General features: G+C 41.6%; 1 protein-coding gene across 1 annotated transcript in view; it reads left to right on the top strand.

The window, feature by feature from the left end:
• GALNT12 (polypeptide N-acetylgalactosaminyltransferase 12) overlaps positions 1-8,084 on the top strand; it is a 33,017-nt gene extending 24,933 nt beyond the window's left edge. The window contains exons 8-10 of the mRNA XM_083624689.1: positions 179-292; positions 3,199-3,354; positions 4,999-8,084. Of these exons, the coding sequence (XP_083480815.1) occupies positions 179-292; positions 3,199-3,354; positions 4,999-5,136 (408 nt within the window). The 3' untranslated portion in view covers positions 5,137-8,084. The remainder of the gene's footprint in view (positions 1-178; positions 293-3,198; positions 3,355-4,998) is intronic.
• Positions 8,085-17,485: the final 9,401 nt, after the last annotated feature.

The following is a 17,485-nucleotide window of genomic DNA, read 5'->3' as shown; positions in this document are numbered from 1 at the left end:
ATCATTGGTTCCTACTATTTAGTTGTGATGGTTTCTCATTAAAAAAATATTCTTATTGCTGCATCTGATGTGATACTGAATTATAAGCTGCTAAATTAATAGTTTTTAAAGTGCAGCGACTGATGGAATGTTTGGATTGTGGGCTGGTATCTCTTAACTGCCTTTTGCTGCCTTTCAGCTGAAGAACAGAGGGATGGCAAATTATTGTTTTGATTATAATCCTCTTGATGACCATGATATAACAGGACGTGTAGTCATATTATATCCTTGTCATGGCATGGGACAAAATCAGGTAAGATTTTCCTTTTACTTCCATTAGAGGGTCGAAATGTAGTTGCCTTTTCTTTGTCCATGTTTTTTGATAATAAAATATTTACAACCCACTCTATCCTGCTTGATCTCAGGCAGGACACCTACTTTGTATATTGAAGTGTTGTATTAATGAATTAACGCACACAAAACAATAAATAATGAAGACTAATCTTAAAGCACAAAGCAGATTGTAGTACCAGGCAGCAAATTTTACAGTGCACAAATGCCTGAGTAAATAACCAGTTTTTAACCTGGCACCAAAACAAAGCCGAACTTGTTCCAGGTAGACTTCAGAAAGGAGGCCATTCCATAACCCGGGCATCAGGCCTATTTTCTGCATCTCGACATAATGGGCATCTCCTAAAGATGGTATCTTAATGAGCCAATCTCAGTATTCAGGCAGTTTGTTTGTTTGTTTATAAATTCAACCATTTAACACCATAGTGGAGACAGATGCTACTTCAAATACCTAAGTTCCCACTTCTCTAGGGTTTTATGACTCTAAATTTATGAAATAGGCCCAGAAGTGTATTTGCAATCAGTGCAATGCATCTTAACTCTGGCTTCAATATGTAGTTCCACTTAGCAGCCTAGTTGCCACATTTTACACTAACTGAAACTTCAATGTCTTCATCAGGAACAGCCCCATATAGAGTGCATTACAGTCACTGAACTGGGGACTACCAGAGCATGAATTACTGTGGAGATGCTATCCCTGATCAAGAACGACTGTAGCTGGTAGATCAAACTGAAGTTGGCCAAACAGACTCCAAGCCATACACCTTCTCCTTTGGGGCAGGGTGTCTTGTGTGTCAAAACGCTTCCATGTTGTTTGCTTAATTCCCATACACAAAAACCACCAACCCACAAGGCCTCTGTCTTGTTGGGACTCAGTCTGTTTATTAGTTCATATGCAGACACCGATCCAGCACTCCACAACTTCCCCTAACTTGGTAGATATGGATTGGGTGCTAATGGCACCCAGCTCTAAACTTCACCCAGCGGCTTCATACAGATATTATATGAAGCATGTTCACAGCAGCAGGGGGTGTGGGGGAGCAAAGCAGTTGTAGTTTTAGCACTATGCACCAGAAAGCTGTGTACACCAGGCATAGGCAAACTCGGCCCGCCAGATGTTTTGGGACTTCAACTCCCATGATCCCTAGCTAACAGGACCAGTGGTCAGGGATGATGGGAATTGTAGTCCCAAAACATCTGGAGGGCTGAGTTTGCCTATGCCTGGTGTACACCTTTAAACCACAGTTAAGCCTAACTGTAGTTTTAAAGTGACATGCAAACTGGTAAAATAAGTTGTTTCAAAGTCTAAAGTTGTTTCAAAGTGCTAATTTGGATCGCTCTCTAGGGTGATGCAGATTACTCAAATTTGCATACAACTTTTTCGACTAGAATTCCCCCCCCCCCCTGCAAAACCCACTTCACTGATTGCAACCGCAGGAGGCTTTGTTTTTATGGTCTAAGATCTAAATTCTGGTGGCATTCATCTCCTGGGCTGGATCCTGGCATAGCCAGAGTGAGTCTATTGGTGTGCACTTCGCCTTTCCCAGCTGGCTGCATGTCTCTTCACTGCTGTTGCAGAGCCTGCAGCAGGCTTTGTTTGAAGCTCTTAGCCCCACAGCTTCTTCTGCTGTAACAGCTGCTCTCACATTTGAGGTCCTCCAACTCACTCAGGGCTAAATGGAGGAGGAAGGTTTTTGCCTTTTCAGCTGCTTTCTCTCGGCTCGGTACTCTGTGGATCAAACGAACAAACCTTTATTAACGCTGTAAACCTCCTGTCCTGCCCCAGTTCCCACAACCCCTTCTTTCCCTCCTCTTTCTTCTCATGGTCTTAGCTGATTATGAAATACCCTCCCCAGAGATTCTTGTTTGGCACCTACCATCCTATCTTTTAGGTGCAGAGTTAAAATTATTCTCTTCCCTTGGGCTTTTGGTAAGTAAAAGCACAATCCTTTTGTCGTTTGCTGTGTGCCAATTTTCCTGCTGCTAGTTTCTGTTACTGTTTTGTTTGTGTTTTAAACTTGTGTGAATTTTATATTTTGTCTTGGCTTGTAAGCCACCTTGAAGACCTGGTAGAAAGGCAGGGTATAGTATTTTTTTTAAATATAAAATGCTGCATCCCTATATACCCTACTGCTTGGGATGAAGTTGTATTGAACACAGTTAGCAAACATGCATAGGTTTCCACTGTAAGCTGCCAAAATACCACTAGCCACTTGCCCCTGACTGGTCCTTCATTAATCCTCTTTCTATCCATTTCCCTGTCATTTTGTTGGGTATTTTTGTGTGTGTTCCTTTATATTCATTACCACTAACTACTGTTACTATATTGGCAGTAGTTAGTGCCTGATTGTCAGGGAACTGGGGGCTGAGAAGGAGGAGATGATGGGAAAATACAGAGACAAGGTGTCAGGAAGCAATGAATCAGGGAGGGGGGAGCAATTTCCGGGGCTCAGCTCTTCACGTAAAAGAGGAAGGAGAAGGGGAGGGCTCCGGAAGTAGCTATGCTGGAGAAAACGAAAGGAAACTTCAGTCGCTGCATCTGATACCGAATGAGCAGGACGTGGTCTGAGTGCTCTGTGTGTAAATAGGAAAATGGACTTAATAAACCTGTAAAACTGGCTGGAGGCCCGGACTCTTATCTCTACTAGCACCCAACCTTGACACTGATGAACAAATTACCAAAAACAATCTATTCAGAAAGGTTACAGTTGTCGCTACTGGATATGTTAATTTAGTTCCTGGTCTGGAGGACCCCCCCAAAAATATGACTTTTTTGCATTTAAGCTCTATAGAAGGCTCTCTGTCTGAATGTCACAAATACATACCTAAAGTTTTAGTAGAGATTTTATTTCCATTTGGGGTTTGCAGTTTTTTGAATACACCTCCCACAATGAAATACGTTACAACACACGGCAACCTGAAGTCTGTGCAGCGGTTGATCCGGGATCTGATTATTTGAAAATGTATTTGTGCCAAGAAGGTATCCAGAACATTCCTGAAAATCAGAAAATTTTCTTCAGAGAGGTAAGGATGCAGCACAGTCTTTTTGCTTGCATTGTATAGCCAGCAGCCATTAGCAATGAGTTAGGGCTCAGTCCCCGAAAGAAGCTTCAAATAGAATTGCGCTCTAGTGGGGTGGCAGTTCATTGCTTGTTTCCCTTCACTCACTGAAACTACTTCAAATGTATTCATGCTTAAGAAGAAGCTTGGTTTCAGTACAATGTGAGGGTCAGGGGTCTGAAAGCTGTTGCCCATCTGTGCCCTCCCCCCCATCTGCACCTGAAAGATCAGGAAATATATTTACAACAGAGTGTTGAGTGGATTTCCTGGATAAGCGTCCATTGCAGATTGCAGCACCACTTGATTGGTGCAACCCCAGTTGATAGGTAAAGGTAAAGGGACCCCTGACCATTAGGTCCAGTTGTGGCTGACTCTGGGGTTGCGGTGCTCATCTCGCTTTATTGGCCGAGGGAGCCGGCGTACAGCTTCCGGGTCATGTGGCCAGCATGACTAAGCCATTTCTGGCGAACCAGAGCAGCACACGGAAACGCCGTTTACCTTCCCGCCAGAGCGGTACCTATTTATCTACTTGCACTTTGATGTGCTTTTGAACTGCTAGGTTGGTAGGAGCAGGGACTGAGTAACGGGAGCTCACCCCGTCACGGGGATTCGAACCGCCGACCTTCTGATTGGCAAGTCCTAGGCTCTGTGGTTTAACCCACAGTGCTACCCGCGTCCCTTAACCCCAGTTGATACTGGACTGCAAAGAATGATAATATGCCTTCCTCTTTTAAGGCAGATATGCTATCTGAAACTGCTGTATACAGTTGGTGATTTGCAGATCCAGGCCATTGCAGCCCTTCACCAAAGTATTTTTGATTAACTAAGGAAAAGGAGGGCGTACCCTCAAATTGTAAACTTCATATCAGATTAAAATCCTTTTTTGATTTCACTTTATTCAGTAGGTGTGTTTAAATTGTTGCTCCCTTACTACATAGACTGTTTCAGCTACATTGTGATAATTATTACCAACAACTTTGTCAGAACTTCCAGAGAATTGTTGAGTTGAAAGGGACCCTGAGGGTCATTTAGTCCAACTTCCTGCAATGCAAGAATCTCAACTAGGTCATAGAATCTTAGAGCTGGAAGGGACCCAGGGGTCATCTAGTCCAACCCCCTGCAAAGCAGGAATCTCAGCTAAAGCATCCATGACAGATGGCCATCCAACTTCTGCTTAAAAACCTTCAAGAAAGGAGAGTGCACTACCCCTCGTGGGAGTCTGTTCCTAATGTTTATAAACAGCATTTAAGTATGAAATAGTTTTGCCAGAACTCATGTTAAAGTTAATTTCTACACTGATCAGCGAAGGCTGCCTTCGGAGGGTTTTAAGATAAAGAGTTCTCCTTAATTACCATTGTCTTGACAGAGAGTCAGTCGCTTACTAAGAGTGACCGCAGTTGCTAAATAATTTTCAGATTCTGAATCTGCACAAAAAAAATATTGACAGAATCCCACGCCTCTTTGCTCTTCTGTTAGTCTTCCTTCTTTCAGTTAGACTAATAAAAAGCTAAAAAGCGATGTTGATAAGTGCATTATCAGCTGGACTCTCAAATATTATTATACTGTCTTTACTGTAAAGTATAAAGTGTTCTGTACCATCTTTTGTAGGATGGAACGTTACTCCATGTGCAGACCCAGAAGTGCATACAAGCAGAATCTAATGCTTATGATGGCAATTCAGCGCCTTTATTACGGCCGTGTTCCAATTCAGAATACCAGAAGTGGTTTTTCGAAGAAAGGAGCTGATGTGGAACTCCACTGTTTTGTGCAAGAAAATAATTGAAATGGAAGAAAGAAAACCTTTATTTTTTTATGCAGAAGGGCTGCACTTTTCCTTTTCTACTTTCCTGGAATACTAGCAGGCATTGTAATGTATATATTAAATTGGTACAGATTTTCCCACAAAAGAAATCCGTACCTTACTTGGCAGCTATATGACTTCTCCAAAAGTGTCCTAATCCCCGCCCCCTGCCCCTGCCAAAAGCTCATGTATTTATATAAACCTGTTAGGTATGGTAATGAAATGCAAACGATTGCACTAACATTTGACAACATAAATATTTATTTTTTTTAGCAAGATTTTCTGAAGTTGTGCCTCTCTAAGAGATATTAAAATGGGCCAAATTTTGCTGTGAAATGTGTGATTACAGGAGATTTCAAGTAGATTTATTTTCTGTGTACACCTGACATCTTAGGACTGAGTAGCAAACATGGTGGCCTTCAGTTGATGTTGGATCTAGCTCCCATCAGCCTCCGCCTGAATGGCCTATAGTCATGGATGATGGGTGTTGTAGTCCAACAGTCTCTGGAGGCTACTCTGTTGGCTATCCCTGCTTTAGGGCTAGTACATTTGCTCAAACACTGGAGAACCATACAGATAGTACATACTGGAAATTCGACCATAGGCAATCATAATATGAAATATCAAACAATCATGCTGTGTCATGGCATACTAGGTTAAAATTACTAATCATTTAGTGATTGAAATTAGCCTTTTAAAATAAAGCACCCATTGTAAGCTTTATTTCGGCAAAAAAATGGTGAACTAGATGTACTGGGGGCCTATTTCTGGCATACAGAAAAATTAGTGAAGGGGAAAAGAATTTGCAGGAGCAGATTTACTAAGGGGTAAACTATGTGTTGCACTGCAGCCATGTGTCACAAAGCGCTGGCAGCCCCATCTATGTGGCAAAACACATTCAGGTAGGGGCAGTTTGCATCAGTTGAGGAAAGGCGAACAGTCAACCCTTTTCTTGCTGTTGTCTGAAGCTTCCCCTTCCAATGTGCTTTTAGTATTCAGAACCTGCATTTATCTCACAAATAGGCCTGGAGCCCTCTAGGTACAAAGGCAGCTGTAGGGGTGGGATGTTCTAGGAGGAGAGTTGCTGCAAAGGGAAGGGTTAAGCGTCTCATTTCCTCCTGGCCTTTTTCTAATGCAGATCTCCACCTCTGGAAGGTGCTTTGCAATGGAGAAGGAGATATTGGGTTTGTTTCATATGTTTGTGACGTAATGGGTAGTTTGCCCCTGCTAATTAAGACAACCAAGGATAGCATTCAGTTTTAAAGCTTTTAAAATAACTTAAAACTTTTTCTATACTTCGTACATTCAAGTTATACTCAGAATAGACCCATGCAAATCAGTGAACCTAAATCAGTGAAATATTGCTATTAATGGGTTTGCTTTGAGTATGACTTAGTTGAATATCACCCAGAGTCTTGGGTTTTAAAGAACCAACAAAACTACCTCAGACCACAAATTTTGAACTGGGCTTTAATCTTATGGTACTTTTAAATGTGAGGATTTTCCTTTTGAAAAACATGATAGGAAATGTCCCCATGCTCTGCTAGCACGTAGCAGCCAACTTCAGTAAAGCAAATATTGCATTATACCAGAGAGTACCAGTTTACTAACATAAAGTTAAGTATACCAGATTAGGCAATTGATACTATGTTAATACTAAATTTCAGTAGCCAGCTTTCATCACTGGTTCTCCACTATGGAGAAGAAAAACTAACTGTAGTGGTTGGCACTTCAGCACAAAGGGATTTTTCTGCCTTGAGCCATTCATGTACCAAATTTTTGGCTGCTCTACTTAGGGCATAACCAATCTTCAAGCCATACAGTGCCAAAATCCCACTTGACCTGATAACTCCACTTATCTGTGTGACAGAAAAGATGAGGTGTGATATCGGTGTCAGGAATCCTGCACAGCATCTATACTTTCTTTCCCCCCCTAGATAGTTCCTATACTTCTGTTTGTGTGCTTAAACAGAAGATGGGGATACTTTTCTTGCAGCTTCCTCACTTGAAATATTTCTCAACAGAATAAGTGAAACTTACTTTGAGAGAGTGTGGAGGATTGTAGCTTAATCAGAAACAATTCTTAGTCAGTGTTGAATCGCCAGTCTTGGGATTTTTCAGGCAACAACAATGGATACATTGCCAGTTTCCACAGATCAAGCTTCATCATCTCATACCTCTTTGGACTTCAGTTGAGGTTGGTGAACTTCATCAGTGTCTCATGAAGGACAGCCCAAAGCAACACCTGCCTGGATTGTCTGTTATTTCAACAGGTATACACTATGCTCCCTGGGAAATATGCTTCAGGAGGACCATTTCCCACCATTAATCTCTACCCCTCATGTTTGCTGGGTATATCAGAGAAGAAGACGACAAATATATGAGAAGCAGGACAAAATGAAAGCATAGGGAAGATGGCCTCTGAAGCAATGCTACAAACTTGGGGTGAAGCAGTAGCATCTCGATTCACTGGTGGTATTTTTCTTGCAGCGCCAAAATTGCATGATTTTTGTTGCTTTTCAAATTCTGATCCACATCAGACACAGTTGACATGCATCATGTGCTGTGAAATTACATAGTTCTTGGAGGCTGCTTCTTCCTAAGTGCCTTAAAAACAAAGCAGTCTTATTCTGTTGGATATATTGGGAGGTTTCTTCACCTTATACTTTGATTCGTGTTATCACATGGCTGTTAAAACTGTTTAAAAGTATGATAAATGTTGTTTAGTAACTTTATAAATGATAGTGAGACTGTTTTATAATGGTTAGATATCCAACTTTTTCTAGGAATGTGAGCATAGGTGGGAGGTTTGTCTAAGACTGTATAAAGTTCTGTGTTCAATTAATGTAGCGAGTACAAAAGCCAATAAAATATTTGTTGATTTGTCCTTCAACTTTTCCTTTTAACCTTTTTTTTTAATCTCCTAAAGGCCTTATCTGCCAGAAGCAGGCAGGTAAAACAAGAAATATGTTGCCTGCCAGTTTCCTTTTTCTGAAAGTATAGTCTTTTCTGAAAGACTATACTTTGAAGATTCTTTTGAATCTAATAGTGACATTAATTGTACTACCTCGCAAAATACCTCTTTTTTTTAATTCTACAACATTTGCATTTAGATAACTGCTGGATTTTGACCCATGAAATCTAAGGAGTCTTTAAGACAGACATGAGCGGTCATTGCAGTGCGAAGGGTAAATAGGCACTTTTGATGCCATTTAAAATGTTTTGGTCATAGCATAAGAGTTTTGTTACGAATATACACACACACAAAAAACCCTGGAATGTCAGTATTGGTAATAGAGCAATAGAAACAACTGAACATTATTTCCTGATTGTATATTTTCCACTTAGCTACTTAAAGCAGAGATTAGACAGGTAGCTACTAGAGACAGAGCCTTTTCTGTGGTTGCACCTTAATTGTGGAACTTCATTGCTGTCATTGCTTTGCCCAGCAAAGTCTGTCCTATTTTTTTTATTATTTTGGACTTTTTAAAAAAATGATGCTCTTGCATGTTTGTGTGCACTCTTTATGCTTTTGACTTTCTGCTATTTTTATTATTTTGATAATTTGCTCACTACCCTGGAACCCAGTAATCTCATAAAGGCATTTTTTACAAAATACATTGTAAAAACACCTGCTATGATGGTAGGTCAGATACATCAGGGGGAATGCTTGTAACCTGCAGAGACCCCTTGCAGGTTGTAGTGTTTCTTTTGTGTGCACAGATAACCTTGATGGTGTAGCCCAGGCAATTCAATCTCAATGGTAGTAGAAATGACTCTGCTGCGACAGTCATTTTGTCCCCTAAGTGCAGCACTTTATTTTTCCTCACATACGATTAAGTGGCAGAAAGTAAAAGAGTGCACTCATATGCCATAAGAGTTGCAGCTAAATTTATTGGATTACTCCATTATCTGGGACAGATAGGAGCTTTTGCGTCTTTTTAACTTAAGTTATATTCATCGTTTTGACCCATGCAATTTAAAGTGAACCACTGAGAACCAAACCAGCTCATCTGCTTAGCCTTACACATTTTATCCTCATCCTGTGTCTTTTTATTGGTGAAATGCTGGAACATATCATATCAATATGTATAGAGTGTACATCATCTCTTTTGGGGTCTGACAGATTTCAGAATGATTCCCCTCCCCAATATTAATATATGTATGCCACTTTTTAACATTGTATCTTTGTCATTTGATGGCTTTGTATGTTAGATTATCTCTAGGTGTAACATTGCACCCTTCTATTATTTTTGTTTGTTTGTTTATCTTAACCTTCTATATCGCCTTTCATCTGAGAATCACAGGGCAGTTGACAATATAAAAACACAAAAATACATACGATAGTATCAAATGAAAACAATACGCCCACATTTACAAGGCCATAGATTGTTTAATAAGCCCAAGGCCTGGGGAATGTTTTTGCCCGGCACCTAAAGATATGTAATGAAGGTGCCAGGCAAGCCTTTCTTGGGAGAGCATTCCACAAGCAGGGAGCCACCACAGAAAAGGCCTATTCTTGTGTTGCCACCCTCTGGACCTCTTGTGGAGCAGGCACACAAAGGGCCTCAGTGTAGTCAACTCTTTAGTAACTAATAACCTAAACATTCCTTGGATGACTGCCAACTGAAGGCAACCTATGTGCATTGTGGCCTCAAAAGTAAGCATAATGTCACACACTTCATCGGGAGAAGGGTAATTAGACTGAAACAGAGCAGCATTCATTGCTCCAGTATCCCAAGTCAGAAACACTGAAACTACTAGTCCAGCAAGGAAGCATTGTTGTTACCTGAAACACAAGCAGTTACCTATGGCCTGTCTGTGTAACACTGCTTGGAAAGAAGTTCTCTGGGGAGCTCTTGGTGGAAAACCAGAGATTTCAGAAGCCCTGCAAAGCTGAGCCATAAGGCTATAAAAACCACAGGTATGGAGAATTGTAGAGGTGAAAATAGCTAGCTCTAAAGCATTCACCATACAATATCTGTTACAAATGCCTGCTTGGTGATGTTGCAACAAGCAGGTGCATCTCTCCATCCTCTGGGAACATAAGGAGGCTAGCATTTATCAAGGCACCTGCTCCCTAGCAGCAGGCTTTGCCAGAGCTTCTCAATGCCAGTGCTCTTAATACAGAGCAACAGGCCATGGAGCTGGGGAAATTAACCAGCTGGAGAATAATAGTTTGGTCCCCAAAAAATACATCCATATCTGAAACGCACATATGAGAAAGACCACAAGTTTGTAATGCTGAGATTGCCATGGAAGGGTTTGCATATCAGTAGCTTGGTCATGTGTAAATTGTGTATTTTAAATTGTGTTTCCACATGGTTTTGTATCTTGAAGGTTCAAAGAAACAGCAAGACTGTTTCTGTAGAGTGAGGAGTGCAGGAATGACAGCCCTGTGGCCCTCCAGATGTTTTTCGACTCCATCATCCCCAACCATTCTCCCTGCTAGCTGGGGGCTTGACTATCCCTGTCCCTGAACTAGTGGTGTTGAGGAAACCCAATCCCACCCAGTATGGGCAAAGCACACTTAGTAGCCAACTGTTGGGTTGTGGAGCAGAAAACCAGGTGAAGGGAGAATGGAATGAAGTATTCAAGAGGGCAGTGGAAAGGAACACTGCACATCAGTGGCGTAGCGTGGGTTGTCAGCACCCGGGGCAAGGCAAGTAATTTGCGCCCCCTAACCCGTGGATTTGCGCCCCCTAACCCGTGGATTTGCGCCCCCTAACCCATGGATTTGCCCTAACCCCAGATGTTGCGCCCGGTGCGGCCCGCACCCCCTGCACCCCCCACGCTACGCCACTGCTGCACATACAGTACCCACTTGCAGATACAAATAGCAAACTCACTTCTTTGAGAGCCAATCCTTATGCAGCCGAAACAGTACCACCAATGCACGAGAGAGGTATCTGTAGGCTTGGGGAACCCTTAAGGTTTGTAGAAGTACACATTTATTTAGATCCCTCCCCAACTCCCCCAAAGATAGGAAAAACCTGAAACAATCCAATGGAGGCTGAGCATGCTCATTAACCATGGAATGATGTCCATTGAGGTGAGGAACGGAATAGAATAAAGTGTTGTGGAAGACAGGATGGCCAGCTGACTCGAGCATTCTTAATTGGAGCATCCTACACTGTAATGTTTTGTCACAGTTCACACTTCTTTATTTTGAATATTTGTAGGCAGCTTTTCCAGTGGAGCATCCATTTGAAGTGTAGCATGTATGCTCACTGACTCAAAAGTTTGTTTGGCGCTTCATTTATGGATGGGGGAAAGCCACACTTTTTTATAAGCTGAAAAATTGTTCCAGGAAAGTGTGAATGTGTATTGTGTGTGTGTGTTGTAACCTCACAAGAGTCAGGCAGTCAGCACCTTTCCATGGCTGGCTTTCGTTGCGAAAATGAAGGTCAAGTCCAAAGAGAAGACAGTCTGTCTTCCACTTTGTAATATGGTGAGCACATTTACCAGAAGGCTCATTACCTTAGTTATATATGTCTGATTTATCTCTATGTGATAAATGTTCTTTTGATCAGGACACAGTTGTGGCCCATTACTTAAGGTTGCAGTCATCTAATAGTGAATATCTTAGTTATCTCTGGGGGGGGGGGGGAATTGGCACAACTCCAAGAGCAATTCAAAACACTGTTCCTATGTTTTCATAAATTATATATGTTTGTATGCATATGTGTAACTTCCTTAAAAACTCAGATAACCTAAAATCACTGGTATCCTGTTCCCAAATATATTTATTTGGAAGTTCCTGGTGTTTTAATTGAAAGACTCCATTAATAATATAGGATCTGTTGCACTTCTAATAACCTTTATATTATAGCCTTACAGATTCATTGAGTGAATGATGAAGTGACAAGAATTTTATTTCTGTGCAAACTGTAAGAGATGGATAGGCCATGATTCAAATTTCATGCCCTCTTTTCCTTTGCCGATTTAAAATAAATGTGATGAGGTTTCAGCCAATTCCCTTGAGCAGACTTCTCTGTAATTTGATAAAACACTCCAGCAGAATATAGTCAGAGAGCTAACATTTTGTAGAGTTATCTGAAATGAAATCTTTGCACATTTGATTTGGCATTAACAACTTGCTAAAGCACAATGCTTGGGGGGTCGGTCTCTGTGTGTCCCTGCATGTGTTTTGCTGATGCAGTGGAGAATAAATTCTGATGGATTTATGTTCAATAAGGCTGGTTTCATAATGAAATATCTAACTTTAAAATATATATTTTCAAAAACAATATTTTTTAAATGTTGAAATTGTATGAATAAAAAAGAAGACTTGTTTCTTTACATTTTTTTCTTAGCACGTGGCATAGAAATATGGTCAGCGGCACCTGCAAACACTTTTGCAAGGCAGTTTAAACAGTCATACCTTGGGCTGAAGTAGCTTCGGGATGAATATTTTCGGGTTGAGCTCCGCGGCGACCCGGAAGTAACAGAGTGCGTTACTTCGGGTTTCACCACTTGTGCATGCACAGACACTCAAAATGACATCACGCGCATGCGCGGAAGCAGCGAAACATGACCCGTGCACGCGCCGATGCACAGTCGTGTCTTACGTTTACTTTAGGATGCGAACGGGGCTCTGGAACGGATCCCATACGTATCCAGAGGTTCCACTGTACTCCTGACCTGACTTTCAGCTGATTGTTGGGCCTTCGGAGCACAGTGCAAACATTAACAATCTGCAAATGTCAACAATCAGCTCATTGTTGGTGCTTGCAAAGAGGCCTGCGCAACTGACAATCAACCAGCCACCAAAGCACAGCCCAAGAATCAGGTGGGATTGGCTCCACTAAGGAGTTTACCATTGGTGTGGAGGAAATGGTTTGGATTCAAACTGCTTTTTCTGTAGAGGCAGAAGTGCTCCTAAAAATGGATAATTCCTCAGAGAAAGCTTCCCATGCGTTTCCTCTAAGGATTTAAATCCAAGCTGCTTCATTTGGGAAGAAGAAAACACTCAGTTTTCCCCTGTGCAGAGTCTTGCAGCTGATTGAAGGTTATAGGGAGCTCCTTTGAAAGTGTGCTTTCAGCACCAGCCACCTGACTGGTGCTGAAATAATGTCTTCAGTGTGGGTTGCTGCAACTCCCAATCAGCTGATCAGTGGTTAAAGTTATCTTCTTTGAACTTTGAGAGGCATCATTCACTGCATTATGACAGCTGCTGATTGACAGCTGGTTGATCCAATTGGGATATAAAGATCTGGCCTTCTGACCATATCCAATTCCCCACTCCCATAATATAATATAGGTTTCTCCTTGATATTAACAGGTGAGGAGGTCCAAAGCACAAATACCATATGCTGTTCACTCCATATTCATGAGGAGTCAAACTCTCAGTGTGACAAGACCTGTGTTTTGGACCTCCTCACTGATTAATATCAAGCAAGATCAAAGTGTTTGAGTAGGCACAGTAGGGAGGGATATTGTATGATTGCAATATAAGCCACCTTCAAAATTGACTGAAAGCAGCATGTAAATCTAAACAAAAAGGAGCTGGACACGCATTCCTGAAGCAAAGGACAACAGCTATAAATTATTTTGCTGGCATCTTGATACTATCGTCTTAATCTCAGAGACCTACAGAATAACCTGATTCTGCCTCCCTCTGTTACTTACCCCTCTTTTCTTTTTGCTTCCCACCAATTCAGCAGAATTGGTGAAGTCATGACAGATCTGGTTTCTCTCCTGTTAAAAGCCCACAATCAATATGCAGACCACAGCCACCTACACTTCTTCCTCATTCCCTTCCTTCTTGTTATGTCCACTTGTGCAATTATTACATTCAGCGCCACTTAATTTCCTGGCTAAAGATTCTGGTTGCTTTCTGGTGTTTTGCCACGTGTTCATGAGCACAATGTCTCTACCCTTCTCCCGCCTTGCTTTTTATCTCCTTTTACTGTTCCACTGCTGCCCCAAGACCAGATATTTTCATTAAACTATTATTTACTAATATTTCTTGAATGCTTTTAAAAATTAATTCTCATTACTTATCTTCAGCACCCTTCTTGGTCCCAGTGTATGGGCATTTCCCAAACTGTCAACAGAATGATGACATAGTACTGCAACAAGAATGCATCCATTCTATCGTGTTGAAGATGTCCTGAAATGAAGCAAAAGTAATGAGTCAGCATACATTCACATAGTGGTACTACTATAAATAAAGGATGAGGCCTATTAGTTATGACCCAATAGTGAAGCCTTATTGCTGGGGATAATGCCAGATTAAGGAGTAGCTATGTTCTGCCACACAGAGCCTGAACAAGGAACGTTTCCACAAAATAATCAAACTTAGACAATGCAGCATCCATTTCAACTTTATAAGGACACAGTTCTATAAGGATTTACTTGTTGTGCTTAAACATGCTTCTGGTGAAGTGAACTCTAGCCCATGAAAACTTATGCCATAACAAATGTTTGGGTGTTTTGTTCTTTTTAATTATTAGGATTTTAACCCCCTCTTTCACATTCTTCCTAACTAAAACCGAACCCTTGCTTATCTCTTGTTAATACTAATAAAAGCAGAAAATACTCCCTTTATTTTCATTTCAAACTCTTTTGGTATAGTTGAACTGACAGTCCTATTCTACCTTCAATCATTTTTAATTTATCAACACCCATTAGAACTTAACTCATAAGAAATCCAAATAGAAACAAAATGGTTTTTCTACAAATTAACTCTGCCACATTAATTTACCAATCAATTTATACTTTTTATATTAAAAAAACCCAAGTTCTTGACGCATTCTGTTTTTCACAGAGCTATATTTTATGGCATTAATTATATTTTTCTGTCCTTTCTAATTTGAATTCCATATTAGAACGAAGTCTGATGTCAAGGCAGTTGTAGTACAACTGACATAGTTTACAACTCTTTGGTCTACCTTTTTACCTTCTGCCATGTTCTATTAACATTTTTCCCCTGCAGGTTTGCTTTGTCTGGTTGCATACGTCGTAGGGAGAAAATGAAATTAAATCTTTTAAAAATATCAAATTGTAAACAAGCCAGGCTGTTTGTGAAATATATTGTCTTTATCAAAAACGGTGCATTCAGTCAGCTTGAAAAGTGGAAAACAGTAGACCTGTGAGATAATGGGATCTAGGCAATCTTTAATTTTGTGCACAGATGTGTGAATTAGTGTATGCAGGAATGTTTTCATAATTTTTTTTTTACGTAGGACATATGTTAAGTGGAAGGGCCTTGAGGGCAACAGAACTGGCTGTGGAACTAGCAGTGTTACAGATACTCATTCTGCATTTGTAAGAAACATATTTATTTATTTATTAAATACTTAAGGAGTGCCTTGCTGGAGCAGATCAACAATAGTATCAGTACAGCATTCTGTTTGCAAAGAGATGCCATTGCAGAAGACAGACAATGGAGTGGCCATTGCTTTTATATATGTTGCTTGTGAACTTCCAGAGATACCTATTTGGCCACTGTTGCAAACAGCATGCTCGACTTAAGTCAGACTTTGATCTGATCCAGAAGGACAATTCTCTTCGCTTTTTGCCATGGTAGATAGGAAGAATGAAACAGTCATGTACAGAGGAAATGCCTCCTGCATTATTTTCTATGGACATGTATCCATTTAGCTATCACAACTTGATTTGCCACCTGTTTTTGCTATTCCCCCACTCCAACTCCCTAGATGCTCTCTGAATTTCTCTTAGAAGCAAAAACAAACAGTGGCAATTGCCACATGCTATGGCACTGAATGAGGGACGCGGGTGGCGCTGTGGGTTAAACCACAGAGCCTAGGGCTTGCTGATCAGAAGGTCGGCGGTTCGAATCCCCGTGATGGGGTGAGCTCCCATTGCTCGGTCGCTGCTCCTGCCAACTTAGCAGTTCAAAAGCACGTCAAAGTGCAAGTAGATAAATAGGTACTGCTCCGACAGGAAGGTAAATGGCGTTTCTGTGAGCTGCTCTGGTTCGCCAGAACTATGTCATGCTGGTCACATGACCCGGAAGCTGTCTGTGGACAAACGCCGGCTCCCTCAGCCTATAGAGCGAAATTAGCACGCAACCCCGGAGTTGTCTGCGACTGGATGTAACAGTCAGGGGTACGTTTACCTTTGACACTGAATTCCACAGGCTAATTATTTATTGTCTCCAAGCAATGTGCATAGAGCTCTACACAGAACTTACAGGCCAGATCGGTTTTGCAGAGTGGTTTGCGTCTTCCTGGTACATTATTGGTTGGAGACCAATCAGTGTTTTTGAGGTGGGGACGTACAACTCCTGTGTGAATAGAGGGGCTAAAGTGTGCACAAGCCCCTTCTCAACGTGGCAAAATGTCACCAGTGACCAGGGTATGTTCACATCACTGCCTTAGTAAAGTAAAGCCTGGTAAAAAGCAGACTGAGAGGAGATATGATAGCCATCTTCAAATATCTACCAGGCTGCCACATGGAGGATGAAGCTTGTTTTCTCCTGCTCTGGAGGGTAGCACTTGAACCCATGGCTTCAAGTTGCAAGAAAACCTCAGAAAGAACTTTCTGATGGTAGGAAACATTCAACAGTGGGATGGATTCCCTCGGAAGGTGGTGGACTCTCCTTCTTTGGAGGTTTTTAAACAGCGGTTGGGTGGCCATCTCTCATGTATTATTTAGTTGAGATTCCTGTATTGTAAGAGGTTGGACTAGATGACCCTCGGGGTCATTTCCAACCCTGCAATTCTATGATTGCAGCGAAGTTGCTGCTTTTTCCTGGTGCATTTCACAGCTCTCCTTCTCTTCCAGGCAGCTGTTCACGCCAGCACGGCTTCATCAGTGTCATATTTGCTTCTGTTTGCGAATGGTTTAAGGGCTCCAGCTGGTGGGAAGCTGGTTTGAGAAACAGTGCTTCAAACTGTGGAATCTTAATAGCAAAGTACAGGATTCATTAGCATTTTGGGTATAATGCATTGAATTATAAAACCCAGCACTGGGAAGGCAGAAAGGGCCCAGTAAATGGGGACTTCCGACCCAACAACCTGAGATCAGCCCACCAGCTTGTGTCTGGCGGCTTTTCAGAGGCTACAAAAAAAACCTTCTAGTTTTGCTTCCGAAAAGAAGAGCTGACTGGCTTTCCTCGGCACACAGATGGTGTGCAGTGATGCTGTGCTTGGTGTAGGCAAAGACACATTGCCAAGGACACTTGACATGTGGGAGGGACATTGGTTCGGAGGCTGAGAGCACATGCCTGGCATGGAAAAAGGGTTCCAGGCTCAGTCCCGGCTATCTCTCATTCATTTAAGTCTCTCAGGTGACAGAACTTGAGGAGGTGCTGCCGCCCAAACC

The sequence above is a fragment of the Podarcis filfolensis genome (assembly GCF_964270895.1).
Source record: "Podarcis filfolensis genome assembly, chromosome: 7".
Lineage (NCBI taxonomy): Eukaryota > Metazoa > Chordata > Lepidosauria > Squamata > Lacertidae > Podarcis > Podarcis filfolensis.
The sequence above is the reverse complement of the archived record's forward strand: the minus strand, read 5'-3'. Positions and strand labels throughout refer to the sequence as shown.